General features: G+C 43.6%; 1 protein-coding gene across 1 annotated transcript in view; it reads left to right on the top strand.

The window, feature by feature from the left end:
- Positions 1-7,055: 7,055 nt before the first annotated feature.
- WDR75 (WD repeat domain 75) overlaps positions 7,056-23,290 on the top strand; it is a 116,442-nt gene continuing 100,207 nt past the window's right edge. Inside the window, exons 1-5 of the mRNA XM_075831275.1 lie at positions 7,056-7,190; positions 12,787-12,916; positions 15,680-15,745; positions 17,116-17,197; positions 20,864-20,988. Coding sequence (XP_075687390.1) covers positions 7,105-7,190; positions 12,787-12,916; positions 15,680-15,745; positions 17,116-17,197; positions 20,864-20,988 — 489 coding nt within the window. The 5' untranslated portion in view covers positions 7,056-7,104. The remainder of the gene's footprint in view (positions 7,191-12,786; positions 12,917-15,679; positions 15,746-17,115; positions 17,198-20,863; positions 20,989-23,290) is intronic.

Below are 23,290 nucleotides of genomic sequence, written 5' to 3'. Positions count from 1 at the left end.
CAGGGTTGAGGACTTCAATGACCTTATAAGGCCCAATAAATCGGGGAGCAAACTTCCTGGACGGGACCTTAAGGCGCAAGTTCCTAGACGACAACCACACCAGATCCCCGACGACAAACCGGGGGTTAGCAGAACGTCTTCTATCAGCCTGAATTTTTTGTACGCTCTGGGACGCCTCTAGGTTCTTCTGAACCTGGGCCCAGACTGTGCACAGTTCCCGATGAACGACCTCTACCTCGGGATTATTGGAACTACCAAGAGAAACGGAGGAGAACCGTGGATTAAACCCGAAATTACAGAAAAACGGGGAGACCCCTGACGAGTTACTGACCCGGTTATTCAGGGAAAATTCGGCGAGGGGAATGAATGAGACCCAATCAAATTGACAGTCAGAGATGAAACACCTTAAATATTGTTCCAGGGATTGATTAGTCCTCTCCGTTTGGCCATTAGTTTCAGGATGGAAGGCGGAGGAGAAGGACAGATCAATCTCCAACTTTTTACAAAAGGCTCTCCAAAATAAAGAAACAAATTGTACCCCTCTGTCAGAAACGATAATGACTGGTACCCCATGGAGACGCAGAATGTGTTTAACAAACAAAGAAGCTAACGTCTTGGCGTTAGGTAGTTTCTTAAGGGGCACAAAGCGGCACATCTTGCTGAAGCGGTCTACTACCACCCACACCACCGACTTGCCTTGAGATGGAGGCAAATCGGTGATAAAATCCATGGAGATATGGGTCCAAGGTCTCTGGAGAATGGGCAAAGAACGTAGTAAGCCCGCAGGTCGGGACCTAGGGGTCTTGGACCTAGCACAAACCTCACAAGCGGCGACGTAAGCCCTAACGTCTTTAGGCAACCCAGGCCACCAATAGTTTCTGGTAATGAGGTGTTTGGTACCCAAGATGCCAGGATGACCAGATAGTGCGGAGTCATGGTTTTCCCTAAGTACCCTTAGCCGGTATTGCAGGGGGACAAACAGCTTGTCCACAGGGAGGTTCCCGGGAGCTGAACCTTGATCAGCCGCAATATCAGAGACTAAATCAGAATCAGTGGCAGAAACGATTATACCAGGGGGTAAGATACAAGCAGGATCCTTCTCCGAAGGAGGATTGGCCATGAAACTACGTGACAGTGCATCAGCCTTAATATTTTTGGACCCAGCCCTATAGGTAACCAAAAAGTTAAATCTGGTAAAAAATAGCGCCCATCGAGCTTGTCTCGGATTAAGCCTCCGGGCAGATTCTAGGAAAACCAGATTCTTGTGGTCAGTAAGGACCGTTACCTGGTGTCTGGCCCCCTCCAGGAAGTGACGCCACTCTTCAAAAGCCCATTTAATGGCTAAAAGTTCGCGGTTGCCAATATCATAGTTACTCTCCGTGGGCGAAAACTTCCTGGAGAAGTAAGCACAGGGGCGGAGATGGGTGAGGGACCTGGTACCCTGGGACAAGACAGCCCCCACTCCCACCTCAGACGCGTCAACCTCCACGATAAATGGCTCCCTTTGGTTGGGCTGAACCAGCACAGGGGCCGAGATAAAGCACTTCTTGAGGGTCTCAAAAGCCTGGACTGCCTCAGGAGGCCAGTGGAGGACATCAGCACCCTTGCGAGTGAGGTCCGTAAGAGGATTAGCGACGACCGAGAAGTTGGCAATAAATCTCCTGTAATAGTTAGCGAACCCCAAAAAACACTGTAGCGCCTTCAGGGAGGCAGGTTGGACCCATTCCGCCACAGCCTGAACCTTGGCAGGGTCCATGCGGAATTCATGAGGAGTGAGGATTTGACCCAAAAATGGTATCTCCTGTACCCCAAACACACATTTTTCGGTTTTCGCAAACAGATTATTTTCCCGGAGGACCTGGAGCACCTTCCTGACATGCTCCACGTGGGAGGACCAGTCCTTGGAAAACACCAGTATGTCATCAAGGTACACTACAAGAAAATTTCCCAGGTAATCTCTCAGAATTTCATTAATAAAATTCTGGAAGACAGCAGGGGCATTACACAACCCAAAGGGCATGACCAGGTATTCGAAATGACCTTCGGGCGTGTTGAACGCAGTCTTCCACTCATCCCCCTCTTTGATGCGGATAAGGTTATACGCCCCCCGTAGATCAAACTTAGAGAACCATTGGGCCCCCTGAACCTGATTAAAAAGGAAGGGGATACTGGTTCCTTACAGTGACCTTATTCAAGTTACGATAGTCAATGCACGGCCTAAGACCACCATCCTTCTTCCCCACGAAGAAGAAGCCAGCACCTACAGGAGAAGTAGAGGGGCGAATTAAACCCTTGGCCAGGCATTCTTGGATATATTCCCTCATGGTTTCACGTTCAGGACATGAAAGATTAAATATCCTACCCTTAGGAAGCTTAGCACCTGGTACCAAATCGATAGCGCAATCGTAATCTCTATGAGGGGGCAACACCTCGGAGGCCTCCTTAGAGAAAACATCAGCGAAGTCCTGAACAAACTCAGGTAGCGTGTTTACCTCCTCACGGGAGAAATAGAGTTAACCGAAAGACATGACGTCAGGCATTCACTACCCCATTTGGTGAGATCCCCAGTATTCCAATCAAACGTGGGATTATGCAACTGCAACCAGGGAAGACCTAATACCAGATCGGACGATAATCCCTGCATCAACAGTACAGAGCACTGCTCCAAATGCATGGAGCCAACAAGGAGTTCAAAAACAGGAGTATGCTGAGTAAAATAACCATTAGCAAGAGGAGTGGAGTCGATACCCACTACCGGGACAGGATTAGGCAAATCAATAAAAGGCATTATTATTATTAAAAGACATAGCAAATTCCACAGACATGATATTAGCAGATGAGCAAAGGGAAGCAAAATGTTATTGCGTTTCATATTAACGGGAAATACCTGTGCGCCCAAGTGACCTCCCCGATGATCACTTAGGCGCGGAAGTTTTCCGGCTGCTTATTCTTGCAGGGACTGGCTTTTTCACACCTTCAAGCAGGCCTTTGAAGTGGATGTTATATTGACGCGAGCAGTTCTCCATGTCCTCAACTTTAACCCGCCATGTGGACTGTTGAGATTCTAAAGTGTCGACTCTCGATCTCAGGGGAGTCACCACATCTTCCAAGTCAGAAATTTCTCAGACTCAGCAGCTCTTACACCAAGCGTGTGTACATCAGCTCTGAGGAGACCAAAGTCTGTCTGAAGGGCATTCATTTTCTCAGTTAGAACCGTTCAAGATTCTGTAATGGCCTTCAGCACGTCTAGCATGGACGGTTCAGGAGGGGAGTCAACCGGAGTGGAAGGAGAGGCCTCAGAAGGCCGCGATACGTAGGGTCTGGATGAGGACCAGTGGATTTATCCATCTTGTTCATGATTTTAGATTGTTTGGAGGGGGCCATTATGGGAGTACCCTAAGTAGCAGGATGGTATAAGAACGGAGAATAACCTCAGATCAGTGCACAGCCAAACATACGTTAAATGATTATAGACATAGGGAAGGCGAAAGATCCTCAATGCGTCGCATTATATCCAGATGACATCCGTGCAGTGTATAGAAGGACAGCATGGTGGTCATAGCGTACCCACAATATCAGCGGCAGCAAGCTGCTTCAGTCACTCACCATGCCCATGCACAAAATGGTGTCCGCGGCCGCAGGAGCTTCTTCTGGCAGTGTCCTCTCCTTCTATTCCCTATGCCACAGCAGGGTGTCAGGATAGGCTCTGAAGGGGTGAATGCAAGCCCCAAATTGTGGAACGTCTACCACGTTCTATAGTTCCGGTTTGGACAGAAGTAGCCGCCGTCCAGCTTCTGCTACTAATCTAGACCGGGAATCCAGTCCGCATTTTAGGCCCAAAATTCCAATGTCACAGAATCAGGCCAGAAATGGCTCAAAATATGTCCCCCCAACAGCAGCGGTGCAGTGGAACAGCCTCTTAACAGCAGATTATTATACGCGATGGGAGGTGTCGCTTACAATGAAAGGCTAGAGAAATTGGGCTTGTTTAGCTTGGAAAAAAGACACCTAGGAGGTGATTATTATGGCCTTATGCACATGACCATGCATTTGCGTCAGCAATTTATCCGCATTTTCGTGGATAAATTGCAGATCCTTTGATTTCTATGGCATCATGCACATGACCATGATTTTCACGGATCCGTGCTGTGGCTGCAAATCCACTCCGGTCGTTTGCATGAGGCGTAACATGTATAAATATATGTGTGGTCAATACAAAGAAATGGCAAATAATCGGTTCTTTCTTTTCTTTTCAGTAAAGGTATTTATCTTTTCAATGAGCTTAACAGCATCCCAGACCCGCTGCTGGTTTTCATAGATAGGCCCCAGTCCCAAATCAGAAGATGTCAAAAGCACAGCTTCTAAAAGTTCAAATACATTAGACCATTTATCCCCTAGTGTTTGCAACAGAAATCTATTAGCACCAAGGAACTTCCGGTCCCGAAACTGAGAAGCACTTCCTCTAGTCAGGAAGGGCAAAGCCCCCTTAATTTACAGGGTTGGTAAGGCCAGAATATTTAATGCGATTTTTATTTCCGTTCCAAATAAGATAAAATGAAATGGCTTCAAGAGTTTTCTTTTAAAAAAATTCTGGCAAACAAATCGGACAATTGGAGAAGAAATGTAATATTTTAGGTAAAAAAAAGAAATCTTTTTTATTAATGCTATTTTTGCAGCTCTAGTCAAGGGTAATTTATTCCAAATATGCAAACAGGGGAATTATATTCAGTGCAATGTAATCTTCAGGATCCCTAGAGATTTTTACACCTAAATATTCAAATACCTCAACAGAATTCAAGGAGGAGACCAGACCATTATTTACTTCGGCCGAGATATTTAACAAACTCGATTTTTGACAGTTGATTTGAAGGTCAGCCAGATTACCAAATTCTTGATATAAACGAATTACATAATCAACTGAGGTTAAATCCGCTATAAACAGGAGTACATCGTCTACATATAATGAGATTTTATCAACCTTATTCCCCAATTGAAAACCCACTATATTCTCAGAAGTTCTGATCTGCATTGCCAAGACCTCAAATACTAGAGTTGAGGGACAGGGTACAACCCTGCCGCACTCCCCTTTCTAAGTTAAAGTACGCTGATTTCTGACCAGTCATGCCCACTCTAGCCTTTGGTTGTCTATATAGTAATCTAATCCAATCTGTGAGTTTTTCCCAGATACCGAAACGACCCAAAATCCTAACAAGAAAACGCCATACCACTGTATCAAAAGTTTTCATAGCATCGATTGAGAGGATGGCACCCCCCCTTAGCATACACTCTCCCATGCTGTAAATTAGCAAAGACTCGAGGGACATTCTTTAGGAATGAACAAGGTCTGATCAGGATGAATTATACTATTCATTGCCTTCATCAATCTGCTGGCTAAAACTTTGGCCAACAGCTTGACATCGGTATTCAGCAGTGTAATAGGCCGGTATGATTCCGGCAAAAGAGGGTCCTTATCCTCCTTGGGGATCGCAATAATCTCTGTCGCCTCCATAGACATCGAGGGTTAGAATTCATCTAGCAATGAATGACGTGTAATTGATTGAGATAGGTTGAACTTGAAGGACTGGGGTCTTTTTTCAACAAACGTAACTATGTAAACAGAAGTTGTCAGCAGGTTCGTGCTGTCCTAACTCTGGGCAGCATTAACTAAATCAGGAACCCTGATTGCTGTGAATTACGTTTTACTCTTTAGCGCTGTCTCAGGGAGGACCGGCCTCAGGGAGAAGTATCCCCTGGCTACTTCCCGCCCGGCTGGGTTTGATTGACAGGTCTCTCCCTATACATTAACAGTTTTCCATATTTCTGACTATACCTAGTGCCGTATTCCTCAGTCGATAAGCGCTGTCTTGGGAAAAATGTCACATTTTACAAAGTAAATACATACAGGCTCACGCATACGGAAAAGACTGTAGACATTCTGTGTGCCGCCATATGATGCTTCTGTATGGCACTATATCATGGAACTATTTTTCCATAAAAGCAGTAATTGTAGGTGATAATATATATGAATTTCAGCTTCTGATTTAACACACCGCAATATTTTTCTTACAGAATCCGATAGATAAAATGTCCATATACCCCTGTATGAAATTGGGGCTACAAAATGGCGTCTTAGACTACAGGCTCCGAAGAACTCATATGGAACATGATGCCTTAGGCTACCTGCACACATGCCTATTACAGATGTTTCCAGCTAGCCATGGTTACTAGCCAAATTATCTTCATTAGCAGGAATTCACACCTCAGCCCGTTAACCCCTCTAACTTTGCCTAGATCAGCTCTTATTAATGATAAATCTATTCCCAGCTAGATAACAATGATGCTAGGAGCCCGGCTCCCTAAACTGTGACCAGTCCGGAAAAAGCAGCCAACACACGGACCAAACACAGCTGTCTGAATTAGGCCTTACGCTGTGTTTACATCTGGCTGAATTATGAGCCTCCGTCGCAGATTCTGTAGTTTTGGCGGACAAAACAGCGCAGCGTGCAGCGCTAATTTGTCAGATAAAACGACGGTACCATGACGGAAACCAATTAAAGTAAATGGGTTCTGTTAATTAGGCGACGTTTGTTTCCATCTTGCAACGGATGCGACGCTTGACAGAGCAGAACAACGTTAACACTGAACGCAGAAGAGAGCGAAACCTATCCCTGATCCGTCTCAGATCGGAAAAAATAGTCCATCATGCTGAACTATTTTTTTCCGGTAAAACGAGGAGCACCATGATGGAAATTCCTCATAATTTACTAAAGTCATTAGATCCGGTCGTTCCATTTTGCTCTTCCTACGATAGGACAGAAAAATAACCGAAAAACGAACGTAGCTGTAAACCCAGACTCATATGACTGGCACTGTGTAGGTAAAACTAAACTTACTACCTTAAAAAAATCGCAACTTTGGACACTACCTATATAATGCTGCTCTTTTATTCTACTCTGTTATGTAAATATCCTGTTGCCAGAACAAAATATGTCCGCCTGAGCTCACTGTACCACTTCCGGTGTTATGCACTGCCCACACTATAGTGCTTCCGCTCTCCGTACTTCACCACGTGTGTTCTATAGTAGGTCGGAACTCTGAGGCAAAATGGTGATCGAGTCCGATATTCGTGTTGTTCAGTGTGGAGGAAGCAGAATTAACCATCGGAGACCTCTTCTCTCAGCGGACAGCAAGTAAGCAGTGCAGGGCTCGTGTTTTGGGCAGTCTGAAGAGGGTCGCAAAGCCGCTTATGCAGTAACATACTGGGATGCACTGACATGATTGCATAGCGTTTTATTAAGCAGTGGGTTGCGCTTTATTTGGTAAAACCGTAAAGCCCCCCTTAAATAGAGAACTGGATTTCTGTCAGCGGTTATCACATTTTATCACCTGGGTAATTTGCAGATGGTTGCACATCTGCAGCCAAAATCTAGTGTTAAGAGGTGCCTAGGCAAATCAATGAGTTCTCCAGTCCTGTCTGCCCTGGGTAATAGACAAGGGTGCTAAATTGGGATACCCAGTCTATGACATACATATACCCTAACAAGTCAAATGTACCGTGGTTGTCTGGGTTTTATACCTTTTTGATGGGGATACTTGTAATCCTCAAGAAATAACAATTGTGAGTTCATTCATTAAAATTTCCAGGAGAAACAACTGAGGAACGGCACAACAGAGTTCCAAGAAAAGGTGCTCTAAAACTGTTATTTCATGGGAATCACAATTGTTTACTAACAGACTTGTCAGCAGAGTCCTCTTTAGGGCTCCTGTTGCCTTGTGTCCTGATGTGGGATATAGTTCTGGGGGAACTGTGCTGAAAGTGCTCTTTGAAGCCTAGGCCAGTATATATGAGGACTTTGTGAACTATATCACTGGTCTACGGTATTGTACGTTCCCGCTTTAGTACCGCTGAGTGCAGGTAGGGTAATACCACAATGTGGACCCAAAACAACGCCGTTTGGAATTTTGAGGCTGTTTTTGCTCTGCCTGCGCGCTGTTTTTCGCCCATTGAGTGCCGCGTGCAAGAAACACCGCTAAATTGGCCGCCTCTGCCTCCCATTGATGTTATTGCTGGGTAAGAGACGAGACGTAAACGCCCGAAGATAGGGCATGTCGCTTCTTTTTCCCGCGAGACTCTTTTTTTTTTTTTTTTTTTCGCTCGTGGGAAAAAACCGCCTCCTATTGAAATCATTGTGCGGCTTTTTTGGCGTGTTTTCCGACGAGGTTTCCACGTCAAAAAATGTGTAAAAAAAACTCTGTGTGAACCAACAGTTTATTAGTAGCAGAGCTCAGTGAACTTGGAGTCCAACAGACTCTTGAGCTGCGGGCTCGCCGCTGGTTGACATGTTTCTCACTATGCACAGATTCAGAAGAAAGCTGTCAATCTGCGTCAGATGGGCTAAACATATTTTAAAGGAAAAGTGCTCTGGTTACAATGGTGTTCAGGTAACAATATTTTCACGTTACCCTGGCCTTTCATGGGCCATTGTAAAGCAAAAACACACTCCGCTTCTGAGGCTACAGACCGTGTGAATTTACAAGTAAGGCTGGGTTCACACGACCTATTTTCAGGCATAAACGAGGCGCATTATGCCTCGATTTACGTCTGAAAATACGGCTCCAATACGTCAGCAAACATCTGCCCATTCATTTGAATGGGTTTGCCGACGTACTGTGCAGACAACATGTAATTTACGCGTCGTCGTTTGACAGCTGTCAAAAGACGACGCGTAAAATTACAGCCTCGTCAAAAGAGGTGCAGGACACTTCTTGGGACGTTTTTGGAGCCGTTTTCTCATAGACTCTATTGAAAACAGCTCCAAAAAACGCAGTGAAAAACGTGAGTTGCTCAAAAAACGTCTGAAAATCAGGTGCTGTTTTCCCTTTGAAAACAGCTCCTTATTTTCAGACGTTTTTGGCTCAGCGTGTGAACATACCCTAAAGCCTTTGATTTGCCACATTGAGCAGCCATTTAGCACATTACATTAGGGGCGAGTAGATCCGATCAGTTGGCGCTGTATTACTGAAGTGCATGTCCTTATTGGCTGACTAGTAGTGCGGTACTGTCATCTACCTGTGCCTTCTCACATACCTCTCATATGCTGCTCCTCTTCTGTGCTGTATTACTGAAGTGCATGTGCTTACTGGCTGACTAGTAGTGCGGTACTGTCCTCTACCTGTGCCTTCTCACATACCTCTCATATGCTGCTCCTCTTCTGTGCTGTATTACTGAAGTGCATGTGCTTACTGGCTGACTAGTAGTGCGGTACTGTCATCTACCTCTGCCTTCTCACATACCTCTCATATGCTGCTCCTCTTCTGTGCTGTATTACTGAAGTGCATGTGCTTACTGGATGACTAGTAGTGCGGTACTGTCATCTACCTGTGCCTTCTCACATACCTCTCATATGCTGCTCCTCTTCTGTGCTGTATTACTGAAGTGCATGTGCTTATTGGCTGACTAGTAGTGCGGTACTGTCATCTACCTGTACCTTCTCACATACCTCTCATATGCTGCTCCTCTTCTGTGCTGTATTACTGAAGTGCATGTCCTTACTGGCTGACTAGTAGTGCGGTACTGTCATCTACCTGTGCCTTCTCACATACCTCTCATATGCTGCTCCTCTTCTGTGCTGTATTACTGAAGTGCATGTGCTTACTGGCTGACTAGTAGTGCGGTACTGTCATCTACCTGTGCCTTCTCGCATACCTCTCATATGCTGCTCCTCTTCTGTGCTGTATTACTGAAGTGCATGTGCTTACTGGCTGACTAGTAGTGCGGTACTGTCATCTACCTGTGCCTTCTCACATACCTCTCATATGCTGCTCCTCTTCTGTGCTGTGTTACTGAAGTGCATGTGCTTATTGGATGACTAGTAGTGCGGTACTGTCATCTACCTGTGCCTTCTCGCATACCTCTCATATGCTGCTCCTCTTCTGTGCTGTATTACTGAAGTGCATGTGCTTATTGGCTGACTAGTAGTGCGGTACTGTCATCTACCTGTGCCTTCTCACATACCTCTCATATGCTGCTCCTCTTCTGTGCTGTATTACTGAAGTGCATGTGCTTACTGGCTGACTAGTAGTGCGGTACTGTCATCTACCTGTGCCTTCTCACATACCTCTCATATGCTGCTCCTCTTCTGTGCTGTATTACTGAAGTGCATGTGCTTACTGGCTGACTAGTAGTGCGGTACTGTTATCTACCTGTGCCTTCTCGCATACCTCTCATATGCTGCTCCTCTTCTGTGCTGTATTACTGAAGTGCATGTGCTTACTGGCTGACTAGTAGTGCGGTACTGTCATCTACCTGTGCCTTCTCGCATACCTCTCATATGCTGCTCCTCTTCTGTGCTGTATTACTGAAGTGCATGTGCTTACTGGCTGACTAGTAGTGCGGTACTGTCATCTACCTGTGCCTTCTCGCATACCTCTCATATGCTGCTCCTCTTCTGTGCTGTATTACTGAAGTGCATGTCCTTATTGGCTGACTAGTAGTGCGGTACTGTCATCTACCTGTGCCTTCTCACATACCTCTCATATGCTGCTCCTCTTCTGTGCTGTATTACTGAAGTGCATGTGCTTACTGGCTGACTAGTAGTGCGGTACTGTCATCTACCTCTGCCTTCTCACATACCTCTCATATGCTGCTCCTCTTCTGTGCTGTATTACTGAAGTGCATGTGCTTACTGGCTGACTAGTAGTGCGGTACTGTCATCTACCTGTGCCTTCTCACATACCTCTCATATGCTGCTCCTCTTCTGTGCTGTATTACTGAAGTGCATGTGCTTACTGGCTGACTAGTAGTGCGGTACTGTCATCTACCTGTGCCTTCTCGCATACCTCTCATATGCTGCTCCTCTTCTGTGCTGTATTACTGAAGTGCATGTGCTTACTGGCTGACTAGTAGTGCGGTACTGTCATCTACCTGTGCCTTCTCACATACCTCTCATATGCTGCTCCTCTTCTGTGCTGTATTACTGAAGTGCATGTGCTTACTGGCTGACTAGTAGTGCGGTACTGTCATCTACCTGTACCTTCTCACATACCTCTCATATGCTGCTCCTCTTCTGTGCTGTATTACTGAAGTGCATGTGCTTACTGGCTGACTAGTAGTGCGGTACTGTCATCTACCTGTGCCTTCTCGCATACCTCTCATATGCTGCTCCTCTTCTGTGCTGTATTACTGAAGTGCATGTGCTTACTGGCTGACTAGTAGTGCGGTACTGTCATCTACCTGTGCCTTCTCACATACCTCTCATATGCTGCTCCTCTTCTGTGCTGTGTTACTGAAGTGCATGTGCTTATTGGCTGACTAGTAGTGCGGTACTGTCATCTACCTGTGCCTTCTCGCATACCTCTCATATGCTGCTCCTCTTCTGTGCTGTATTACTGAAGTGCATGTGCTTATTGGCTGACTAGTAGTGCGGTACTGTACTGTAATTTAGAATTTTTTTTTTATTTTAAGTTAAAGAGAACCTTTCATGTGTGACATGTAATGAATGGGCAGGGCTGCACAAACCCTGCGGCACTTGAATTTTTTTTCTACCCTCCGTTATTTAGATATCCGTGCCGTTGTATTTGGTGCCCGATATTTAAATAACCCCCTGAAATGTCAATGGGGCGTGTAACATGGCTCTGACAATGTCCAATCCGCTATGGACAGTGTTACAGCAAGAGCTGGACAGAGGAGAGCGTGTGCGCACGCACGCTCTCACTTTTCAGCTGTCGGCAGACCAGGACAAGACTGATCTCTCGCGAGAGATCACACAGTTTTGTACTTGTCTGCTGAACTGTCAAGGGGTTGTGTAATGGCAAAGGGGCGTGTCACTGCCGAGAGCGAGCGTGCGTGCGCATGCATGCTCTCCTCTCTCCAGCTCTTGCACGCTCTGCACCAATGACACGCCCCCTTGTCATTACACGCCTCCTTGTCATTACACGCCCCCTTGCCAGTTCGACAGACAATTACAAGACTGCGTGATCTCTCACAAGAGATCAGTCTTGTCCTTGTCTGCCGACAGCTGAAGAGTGAGAGCATGCGTGCGCACACGCTCGCCACTTTCCAGCTTTTTCTGTGATACTGTCCGTAGCTGATTGGACAGTGTCACAGCCATAGTAACACGCCCCATTGACAGTACAGGGGGTTATTTAAATATCGGGCGCCAAATATAACGGCACAGATATCTAAATAACGGAGGAGGGTAGAAAAAAAAAAGTGCCCCAGGGTTTGTGCAGCCCTGCCAATTACGTGCTGCACATGCATGGGTAGGTGAAAGGTTCCCTTTAAAGGGTAACTAAATGTTTCACAAACTTCTGATGTGTCATAGTGACCTGTCAGAAGTTTTGATTGGTGGGGGTCTGAGCACTGAGACCCCCAACAATCGCTAAAACTAAGCCGTAGAAGCGCTCGTGTGAGCACTCAGCCGCTTCATGTCTGTTTGGCTTTTTCCGGAAATCAATGTATCGGAGTACGGGCACTATAGAAAGTCTGAGTCCGTACTCCGATACATTGGCTTTCCGGAAAGAGACGAACAGAAACTAAGCGCTACTGCTGCTTCATTTTAGCGATTGGTGGGGGTCTCAGTGCTCGGACCCCACCAATCAAAACTTCTGACATGTCACTATGACATGTCAGAAGTTTGTCAAACGTTTAGCTACACTTTAACTGAGTGCTGTAGTGGAAAATGGTAACGGTAGCCTGCACTTTTCTCCTGAACCAGTTTTTACAAATGTCTCGCTACTTTGGTATTACAGTTGTATTGAATATTTTTATCTTTTTTTATTTATCAGGTACCTTCTCTGTGTCTCGGGTAACTTTATCAAAATATTTAGCACAGTCACAGAGGATTGCATACATGTATTGTGGAGTCATAATGATTTGGTTACTGGCATTGAATTCAATCCAAACAATCCTCTACAGGTAAGAAGTTGGGCTACTAAATCCATAAAACTAGGGCTAAAAAAAACGAGAGCCTTTTCAAGAGATTTCCAAGTGATTTTCATATTACTCTATAAAAGAAAAAAGTAGCTGCTACTTTTTGAAATTTCTCAGAAATTCTGTCATATACCGTGTTTCCCCGATAGTAAGACACCCCCGATTGTAAGACGTATCGGGGGTTTCAGGGGGGTCGGCTAATATAAGCCGTACCCCGAAAGTAAGACATATGTCTTACTTTCGGGGAAACACGGGGGTATTGCCGCCTCCTGCCCACTTCCACTCCCACTTAACGCCGAAGGACGGATATATCCGTCCTCAGCAGCTGCTAGTTCGCGCCGGAGGACGGATATATCCGTCCTGTGATAGCGCGGGTACTGAGACTGTACCCACGCGATCAGCGGCAGGAGCACGGCTGTTATACACAGCCTGGCTCCTGCTGCAACTGCCGGAATCGAAGCGCGCGCCGATTCCGGCAGTTTAACCCATTAAATGCCGCTGTCAATCGTGACAGCGGCATTTAATGTGTTTGACAGAGGGGGGAGCTCCCTCTGTCACCCGATCGGCGCCCCCGCAAACAAATCGCGGGTCGCCGTCGGGTTTCCATGACAGCCAGGGGTCTAACAAAGACCCCCAGGTCTGCCTTCAGCATCTGCCTGTTAGGCGATGCCGGAGGCATGACCTAATAGGTTGCCTGTCAGTTTTACACTGACAGGCAATAATGCTTCGGTATACTAAGTATACCAAAGCATTATATATGCGATCGGCACATCGCATAGTGAAGTCCCCTGGTGGGACTAAAAAAAAAAATGTAAAACAGTTAAATAAAGTTTGTGAAAAAAAAATAAATAATTTTTTTTGCCAATGTAAGACATACCCCGAAAGTAAGACATAGTGGGGCTTTTGGGGATAAAAAGAAAGTAAGACACTGTCTTACTTTCGGGGAAACACGGTAGCAGTAAAATAAAGGCATAGTATACTCGGACATTGTTTGTTTATTGCAACTATCACCACTTTTTCACCAGTATGTGGAAGCCAAAACCAGGATTGGGTACACAACATGGAAGTGTAAGGCCATGTTCAGACAGTTTTTTAACACGGAAAACGCGCCAAAAAAATGCCTCCCATTGATTTCAATGGGAGGCGTTTTTTCCCGCGAGCGGATAAACGGTCTCGCGGAAAAAAGAAACGACATGCCCTATGTTTGGGTGTTTACGTCTCTGGCCTCCCATTGACATCAATGGGAGGCAGAGAAAGCGTATTTCGCTGTGTTTTTGCCCATGGCGCCCAATCGCCGTGGGCGAAAAACACGGCAAACGGCGTGCAGGCAGTTCAAAATCTGCCTCAAAATTCCGTCTGAATTTTCTGCCTGCAAAAAAACTCTGTATCAATAGGGCGGGCCTAAGTCACATGTGGCGTATTTGCCTCTTCTCGCCTTAGTGTACAAATACTCAACGTAAAACTTTACAATGTGAAGAAATTGAGAAATCTGTCTGGCTGTATATGTTGGACGCTGTACAGTTTTTCGCAGTGTATTTTTACACTAATACGCCACGTGTGACTGCACCCTTAGTCTTTCCATTACACTTTTTTTTCTTTGTAGGATCTGGTTTTGTCATCTAAAGACGGATGAAAAATTCTGCTGTGTAAAGGGGCATGTGTGCAAGTTATTTCGGCTTACAATCTCCATGTATAGATGTCTGGAGCGTATGGAGTATTTAGCTTTTAGTATGTTCAACCACAGTTCCATCAAAATCCCCATTGGGATGTCGCATAATGTCTAAAACCTGCGAAGGGGTGATTAGATAAGTTGCTGCTCCATCTTCTCGGACAATCTTAGTGCAATTATGCTCTGATAAGGGGAAAGAGATAACACGAACAAAAGTTAATGTTACCCCTTACCCTGGGACAGGAGGTGGCTAAAAGCCTTTCCTACCTGCACACTGGCAGATTGTCCCCCCTCTTATCCTTCACATGAGCTGAAGTGAGATCTGCAAATATATTCAGCTCCCACTTCAACCTGCTCGAACACCGGCTAGTTCGCAGCAAGTGCTTTTTTTTATGCTCTGTTCACATCTGCGTTGGTGTCCCGTTCTGACGTTCCTTCTGAGCATTCCGTCAGAACGGGACCCTGAACAGACACAAACTGACACGAACGGAAACCAGAGGTTGATTTCAATGGTGACTGATTCAGTGCCCATGGTTTCCGTATGTCTCTGTTGTCCACTGTTGTCAACTATTCTATTGCTTCCGGCAAAACTACGGATCCAGTGCACAACAAATACAAACGGAAACCACCGGCACCGGAACACAGATGTGAACAGAGCATTAAAGGTAAGATTCTTGTCGTCAAAAGACATGGATCCTGAGCTAGGGCCTTTAAAGCATGGGTCGAAGTGAGAGCTGCAAGTACCGTATGTACAGCTCTAACTTTAACCTGCTCTGGCTAGATTACAGCTAGAATCTTCGCTTTAAAACAAGACTTTGATCGCAGCTCTATCTAGTTAGAGTAGCAGGGATATATCAGATACGTACTTGGCTACTAAAGTGCCTTCCTGACAGAATGTATGACATATGTCTTTACCGGGAAAAGGGTTAAAGAGTGTCCAGTAAAAGATCACAAATATAGTGGTTTTAATAAAAAAAAAAATATTAAAGTGTCCTAGTCTTGTTTGACTAAAATGCTATGTGTCAATACCTTCTCTTTTTGGATCTATGATATTTGATGCAAATATTTTTATTTTACAGCTCTACTCTTGCTCTTTAGATGGCACAGTAAAGTTATGGGACTTCGTTGATGGCATTCTGATGAAGGTATTTGTTTTTGTCACTCCTTAACGCCGAAGGACGGATATATCCGTCCTCAGCAGCTGCTAGTTCGCGCAGGAGGACGGATATATCAGTCTTCTGATCGCGTGGGTACTGTCACTGTACCCACGCGATCAGCGGCAGGAGCACAGCTGTTATACACAGCCTGGCTCCTGCTGCTACTGCTGGAATCGAAGCGCGCTTCGATTCCGGAAGTTTAACCCATTAAATGTCCCTGTCAATAGTGACAGCGGCATCTAATGTGTTTGACAGAGGGAGGGAGCGAGCTCCCTCTGTCACCCAATCGGCGCCCCCGCAAAGAAATGGCGGGTCGCTGTCGGGTTTCCATGGCAGCCGGGGGCCTAACAAAGACCCCCAGGTCTGCCTTCAGCAAATGCCTGTTAGGTGATGCCGGAGGCATGACCTAACAGATTGCCTGTCAGTTTTACACTGACAGGCAATAATGCTTTGGTATACTAAGTATACCAAAGCATTATATGTGCGATCGTCACATCGCATAGTGAAGTCCCCTGGTGGGACTGAAAAAAATAAATGTAAATCAGTTAAATAAAGTTTGTGAAAAAAAAATTAGTCAAAATCAAATAAAACTAGTAAAAGTGTCAAAACAATTAACACATACACATATATGGTATCCCCGCGATCGTAACAACTTGAACACATTAATTAAACCGCCGGATGAACGGCGTCCAAAAAAACGGCAAAATTCTCTCTTCTCCCATTCCCCCCATAAAAAATTTAATAAAAGTTAATCTATAAGTCCTATGTACCCCAAAATAGTGCTAACGAAAACTACGCATTGGCCCACAAAAATCAAGCCCACATACGGCCACATTGATGGAAAAATAAAAAAATTACGGCTCTTGGAATGCGGCGATGCAAAAACAAGTAATTTTTTTCTAAAAGGGTTTTTATTGTGCAAACGTAGGAAAACATATAAAACCTTTACATATTTGGTATCCCCGTTTATCGTGTCGACCCATAGAATAAAGTTAACATGTTATTTACGCTGCATAGTAAACGGCGTAAATTTATAACTTGAAAATGAATGCTGGAATAGCTGTTTATTTTCAATTCTCCTAAAATAAAGTTAATAAAAGTTAATCAATATATTATAAGCATCTAAAAATGGTACAGTTAGAACATACAAGCCCTTATACGGCTATGTGGACTGAATAAAAAAAAAGTTACGATGTGGAATGCGACCGTGAAAAAACAAAAAATGATCCTTGGTCATTAACGTGCAAAATGGCCTCGTCATTAAGGGGTTAAACTAAATTATTATTACATTTGGGATTACCTGAATTTTCACTTCACTAGTGATGTGCATCTGGGTTATTGTCTTTTTTGTATTTTAGACTTTCCTAATTGGATTACAAATATTTGGCCTGTATACTTCTTCAAAGTATGTGTATGTTACAACCCAAAACGACTCTTCAGGTGAGTGATTTTGCTGTTGTTGGGACTGTGGTTTCCACATACTAAGGCTCTGTTCACACTGCGTTTGCAGTGTATGGTATGTATGTGCCGGGAAATGCTCAATTGAATGTAATGGCATAGTGGACAGCGCTACACAATTTAGAGGCATTCTGCAAAAAAAATATATATTGCTCGGTATACAGTTTTTGTTTTTGTCCCCTTATATAATATAAAAATGATTTTTTTGGGCAACATATAAGTCTCTACAGTTGCATACGTTTGAGGAATTTCTCAATGCATATGTCTAGTGTGTACTTCAACCACATTGTGGGTAGAGCCTGTGTTGTGTATAAATCAGTATACAGACATACTGTAAAGTGCCCATAAGCTTCTGTTGTGTAGACCGTGTCCCCCTGACAAACATTTGGCAGACTTGCATCAATAATCACCAGAATATCCTGCCCTAGTTTGAGTTTTGTGCCGTTTGGCTAATCACACCTAACACAGAAATACAGTAATCAGCTGTGGACCGGTGGTCCTACTGAGATGACCTGATAAAGCTGCCCAAAAAGAAAGGATTTTACAATTTATAATTAACCCCTTAATAACCGGGCCTCAAAAGGGCTTAATGACCAGCTACATATTTCAGTTTTTACACCTCTGCATTTCAGCAGGCATAACTTTTTATTTTTTCATTGACGTGGCCGTATGAGGCCTTGTTTTATGGGAGAAATTGTATTAATTTTTTTCATACTTTGGAGGTAGAAAAAAATATATTTTTACGGCGTGAATATAAGAAAAAGCAGCCCTCGGCAGAGTTTTTCTTAATTTTTGTATCCTGTTCACGTTTTACGCTAATTAACCCGTTAGATTAGTTCTTCAGGTTATTACGGTCGTTTAGATACCTAATATGTGTAGATTTTTCGTTTTTATTTAGTCTAGGGGCAATAAAATATATTTTATGCAAAATAATGTTTTTTTTTTTTTACTTTTTGTTTTTTGTTTTTTTAAATCCCGTTAAGTGATAACTTTAGAACTTTTTTTTTTTTTTTACTTCTAATGTATTAGCATACTCTTGTATGCTAATACATTACACTGTGTCGCTATGACACAGGCTGCTGTTAGGACAGCACATAGTGTGCCTAAACAGCAGGCAAACTGAACAGGCAGCCCTGGGGTCTTTTGTAGGTCCCCATGGCTGACTGCAGGGGGATTCCCCGGTCTTTGATCACGTCACCGGTTTTCCGATGACTAGATCAAAGCGGGGAGTTCCCTTTGATCTTGCCGAGGCCATGGACAGCAGCGATTAAAGGGTTAAACAGCTGGGGTCTGAATGTTTTCCGACCCTCAGCTGTATGTAGCAGGCTGCTCTAAGATCAGGAGCTGTTAGTTACAGCTCCTTCTTAGCGGATGAGCGCTCACCGGAGCGCTCATCAGCCTTGTCTACAGCGACGTCAAACTATGTCGCTGTAGACTAAGCGTGCATCGCCTGCCGCCAAAAGACGGTGGGCAGTCGTTAATGGATGCAACAGTGTTTTATTTATTTATTTATTTTTTACTTTTTACAACACTTTAATAAAAAAAAAATTTAGTTCCACTAGGGTACTTAACAATGCGATCTGTTAATTGCTTGCAGTATATAATGCTTTGGTATACTCAAAGCATTATCGCCTGTCTGTAATATACTGACAGACATAGATTTTCATAGGCATATAACTGTCAGGCCTGTGGGGCATTTGTTAGGCCCCTGGCTGCAACGGCAACCCATTGGAGGCCCCTCTGTCTAACACCTGAGATGTAGAGGGTGCAATTGACCCCAGCATCTAAGGTTTTAAACTGAGGGGATCAGAGGTTTCCATAATTGATTGCACAGGTACAGCTCCTCTGCCCATGCGATCTCAGTGACGTACATGTATGTCACTTTGTTGCAACTGAAGACAATATATTACGTATGTTTGTCATTCTGCGGGAAGGGTTTAACCCCTTCCCACACCTTGACGTGCTTTTCAGTCATGATGAGCGCATCGTTCCCGCTTCATGACGGTATAGTTCGTCACAGGAGGGACATCTGTTTCGGCCGTCCTCCCGGCACATACAGGAGCTGTGACAACTGCTGCAGCTCCTTCAGCGGGGACTGATCGCGGTGGTCCCTGCTGATTAACCCATTAGAAGCTGCGTTCCATAGGGATCACTGCTTCTTGGGGGTTAAGCCACCACCGACGTCCCGCTACATGATAGCAGGCACCGATGGTTGCTATGGCAACCGGAGGCCTAACAATGACAGTCAGGACCCACTATTCTTGCTGTCGGCTCTAATACACTGCACTACGCATGTAGTGCAGCTTATTAGATATGTGTTTAGGGTCTCCTGCCTTCAAGTCTCCTAGCGGGACAAAATAAAAGTTAAGAAAAGTTTGTCTAAAAATAATTTGAAAAAAAAGTTTGAAAGTAATAATAAAGTAAAATGAAAGTTTAAAATTTCCCTTATCAGTCCTTTTATTATTAAAAAAAAATACATCAACTATACATAATTGCTATCGCAATCTGTAACGGCCTGAACTGCAAAAGTATTTTGTTATTTATCCTGCACGGTGAACACCATAAAAGAAAATAATAATAAACAATACCAGAATAATTTTTTTTGGTCACTTCACCTTCCAAAAAATGGAATAAAACTAGATTAATAAGTCGCATGTACCTAAAACGGTACTGAACGAAACTACAGTTCGTTATGTAAAAAACAATTCCTCACACCACTTTCTTGATGGAAAAAGAAAAAAGTTATGGCTCTTAGAATATGACAATACAAGAAGTTATTTACTTTTTTATAAATAGTATTTTATTGTGCAAACACAATAAGACCTAATAAAACTAAAGACATGGTATCGCCATATTCGTAGCCCTGCCCAGAATAAAGTGAATGTCATTTATAGTATCATTTGATCAGGGGGCATTCTCAGAAACAAAGAATTATTTTTACTTCTACATTTATTCAACTACGTCGCTTGGGGATTTTTTGGTGCTCAGCGATTGGAAGTATCCCCAATGTACATCAGAAACAAAAACTACTACTTCATAATCTCAGCAGCAACTCTCAAATGCATTTTACAGAAACCCCCTAATCCACCCACACTGCGCCTCTTTGTGCAAAAACTTATTGGGGTAGGTAAATTCCAATTTACAGATTATTATATTTTTCTATGTGAAGTATTCTTGACCACCGTGCCATATATAGTTACATAGTTTATTGTACATCTAAAAAGGCACATGTCCATCAAGTTCTGTTGGGAAGTGAGACCATGTGGATTTCCCCCCTAATTAATCCAGACCTGTATGGAATAGACATCAAAGCGAGTCTTGCCGGCCTTCCACGCAATAGTTATGATACTGATTTTAGCTTTTCATATGCCATTCTAACCTTTCAGTCTAACTACCCACCCATGATGTCATTTTAGGGCTACATAGTAGGGATCAGAGATCATGACTGCCGCGTTTCCAGAACTGCATCTGTCGAAGCCCGTACTCGGTGCTTGCCCATGTGATTTGCATATACGTCTAAATATGGGAAAGCTTTGGCGTGCCCCATTCATTTACATTGTGCCTCAAATCTGAACCATTTTGGTCTAAAATGCTAGTTATGATTTTGGTAATTAATAATGACCATGAAATCCTAATCTTTATTTTCAGAAACTTTTCAATTGATGTCTATAAAGCTACCAAAGACAACAGAACAAGAATGTGAAGTAAAGGAAATGACAGTGCTATTTACAGATGTCGATCAGTCACCAAAATCTACAGCTGTTGGAAGAAATGTAAGTGTTCATAACATTAATTTAACATTAATTTATTATGTTTAACCCCTTGCCGACATTTGTCGTATAGATTCATCATGGAAAGCTCGTACTTCCTGCGTTTTGCGATATCCATACGTCAAATGGTGGACACCGGATCAGAAGCTGAATCGGTGCCACCATCTCCGGGTGTCGTCTGCATGTTACAGCTGACACCCTGGGGTAATGTTTGCTCCGATCCCCGCCATTAACCCCTTAAATGCAGCGGTCAAAAGCGATCGCTGCATTTAAGGGTTTGCAGCTCATCAGCACCCCAGAAATGAAATAGCCAGAGTGCCGCTGGCTGCAAAGGCTACCGAAGGCCTAACACTAGACTCCCTGTATGCCTAGGACGGAAGCCTATTACAACTGACATCCACCTGTAACGACAGGAACCGGAGCTCGCTCAGATTCCTGCCAGTAGCCCCTTAGATGCAACGATGAGGTTATCAGCCGATCGGCAGCCCTGCAAGGGACAGTTGGACCTTCAAGTCCCCTAGTGGGACTAAAAAGTGTGAAAAAAAAGTTGTACAAAAATATAATAAAAGTTTACAGTTCTAAAATAAAACAAAACAAAACACAATCGCCCTTTTTACATTGTCAAGTCCTTTTAATATTGAAAAAAATAAAATAAACCATACATATTTGGGATCGCCGCATCCGTAATGGTCTGAACTATAAAAATATTGTTTATTCCATGCGGTGAACGGCCTTAAAAAAGAAAAAAAAACCTGTAGAAAAACAATGCCAGAAATTCTGTTTTTTGGTCACTTTGCCCTACAAAATTGGAATAAAAAGTGATCAAAAAGTCGCATGTATCCAAAAATCGTACCTATAAAAACTATAGCTAGTCTCGCGAAAAACAAGCCCTAATACAGCTCTGTCAACGAAAAAATTAAAACGTTATGGTTCTAACATGGTGACAAAAAAAAAATACATTCTTCTTACAAAAGTTATTTTAGTGTGTCAAAAGTTGTAAAACGTAAGGTGCTATAAATTAGGTATCGCCAGAATCGTACTGACCCACAGAATAAAGTTAACACGTAATTTATAACACATGGCGAACGCTAGATTAAGAAAAACAACTAAAAAAACTAGGCCAGAATTGCGTTTTTTTTGGTCACCTTGCCTTCCAAGAAATAGGATAAAAAGTGATCAAAAAGTCGCATGTACCCCAAAATGGTACCAATAATAACTATAGCTCGTCCCGCAATAAAAGTCCTCAGGCCACTTCGTCTATGATAAAATAAAATTAGTTAAAGAGGCTCTGTCACCAGAATCTGATCGGCGCTGTAATGTAGATAACGATCACTTTTAAGCAATTTTAGATTTATGCTAATTAGTTTCTTAATAGACAACTGGGCGTGTTTTTTTACTTTTTACCAACTGGGCGTTGTACAGAGAAGTGTATGACGCTGACCAATCAGTCACCAATCGGCATCATACACTTCTCATTGTTCCAGCCCAGTGTGATTGTGCAGTGAAAAGCAGGGCTGGAACAATGAGAAGTGTATGACGCTGATAGGTGACTGATTGGTCAGCGTCATACACTCCTCTGTACAACGCCCAGTTGGTGAAAAGTAAAAACACGCCCAGCTGTCTATTAAGAAACAAATTAGCATAAATCTAAAATGGTTCATAACTTGCTCAAAAATGATAGTTTTTCAAAATAAAAACCACTGCTGTTCTCTACATTACAGCGCCAATCAGATTATGTAGGAGATAGGGCACTTATAGTGTGGTGACAGAGCCTCTTTAAGGCTCCAATAAGTCAGGAAATAAAAAATATGCAGTTGTGCAGGCCCGAGGGGAATATTTCTTTATCAAGGCCCTAAAATTAGGGAACCAGGAAGGGTAGGGCCCAAACATATCTGCCTGAATCGGTGGTGCCCGTTTTATACCAGGTCGACACTTCCCAGCAAAATTCCCCAAACTGCCAAGGTGTGGATTGTTGACCAAAAGGGGGCTAAGGAAGAACATTTATCAGTGCGACACTGGCCTGTGCTTAACAATGTAAGAAACTATGGATTACTATTATTATTTTTTTATTTTTATTTTTTTAAACCCATTATTATACCACCTGACAATGCCCCTGATGTACTCTGCCCAGCTTACCTATACTCCCACATTATAAACTGAAATATCAGTAAAACTTCAAACAAAACTACTTCCAAGCAAAATCCACGCTCCAAAAGCCAAATGGCGCTAACTCCCTTCTGAACCCGAGCGTGCCAAAACAGCTGTTTACTTCCACATATATGGCATCGCCATACCCGGGAGAACC

The sequence above is a fragment of the Rhinoderma darwinii genome, chromosome 6 (genome assembly GCF_050947455.1).
Source record: "Rhinoderma darwinii isolate aRhiDar2 chromosome 6, aRhiDar2.hap1, whole genome shotgun sequence".
Lineage (NCBI taxonomy): Eukaryota > Metazoa > Chordata > Amphibia > Anura > Rhinodermatidae > Rhinoderma > Rhinoderma darwinii.
Note: the sequence above shows the minus strand (reverse complement) of the source record. Positions and strands in the feature narration are given on the sequence as shown.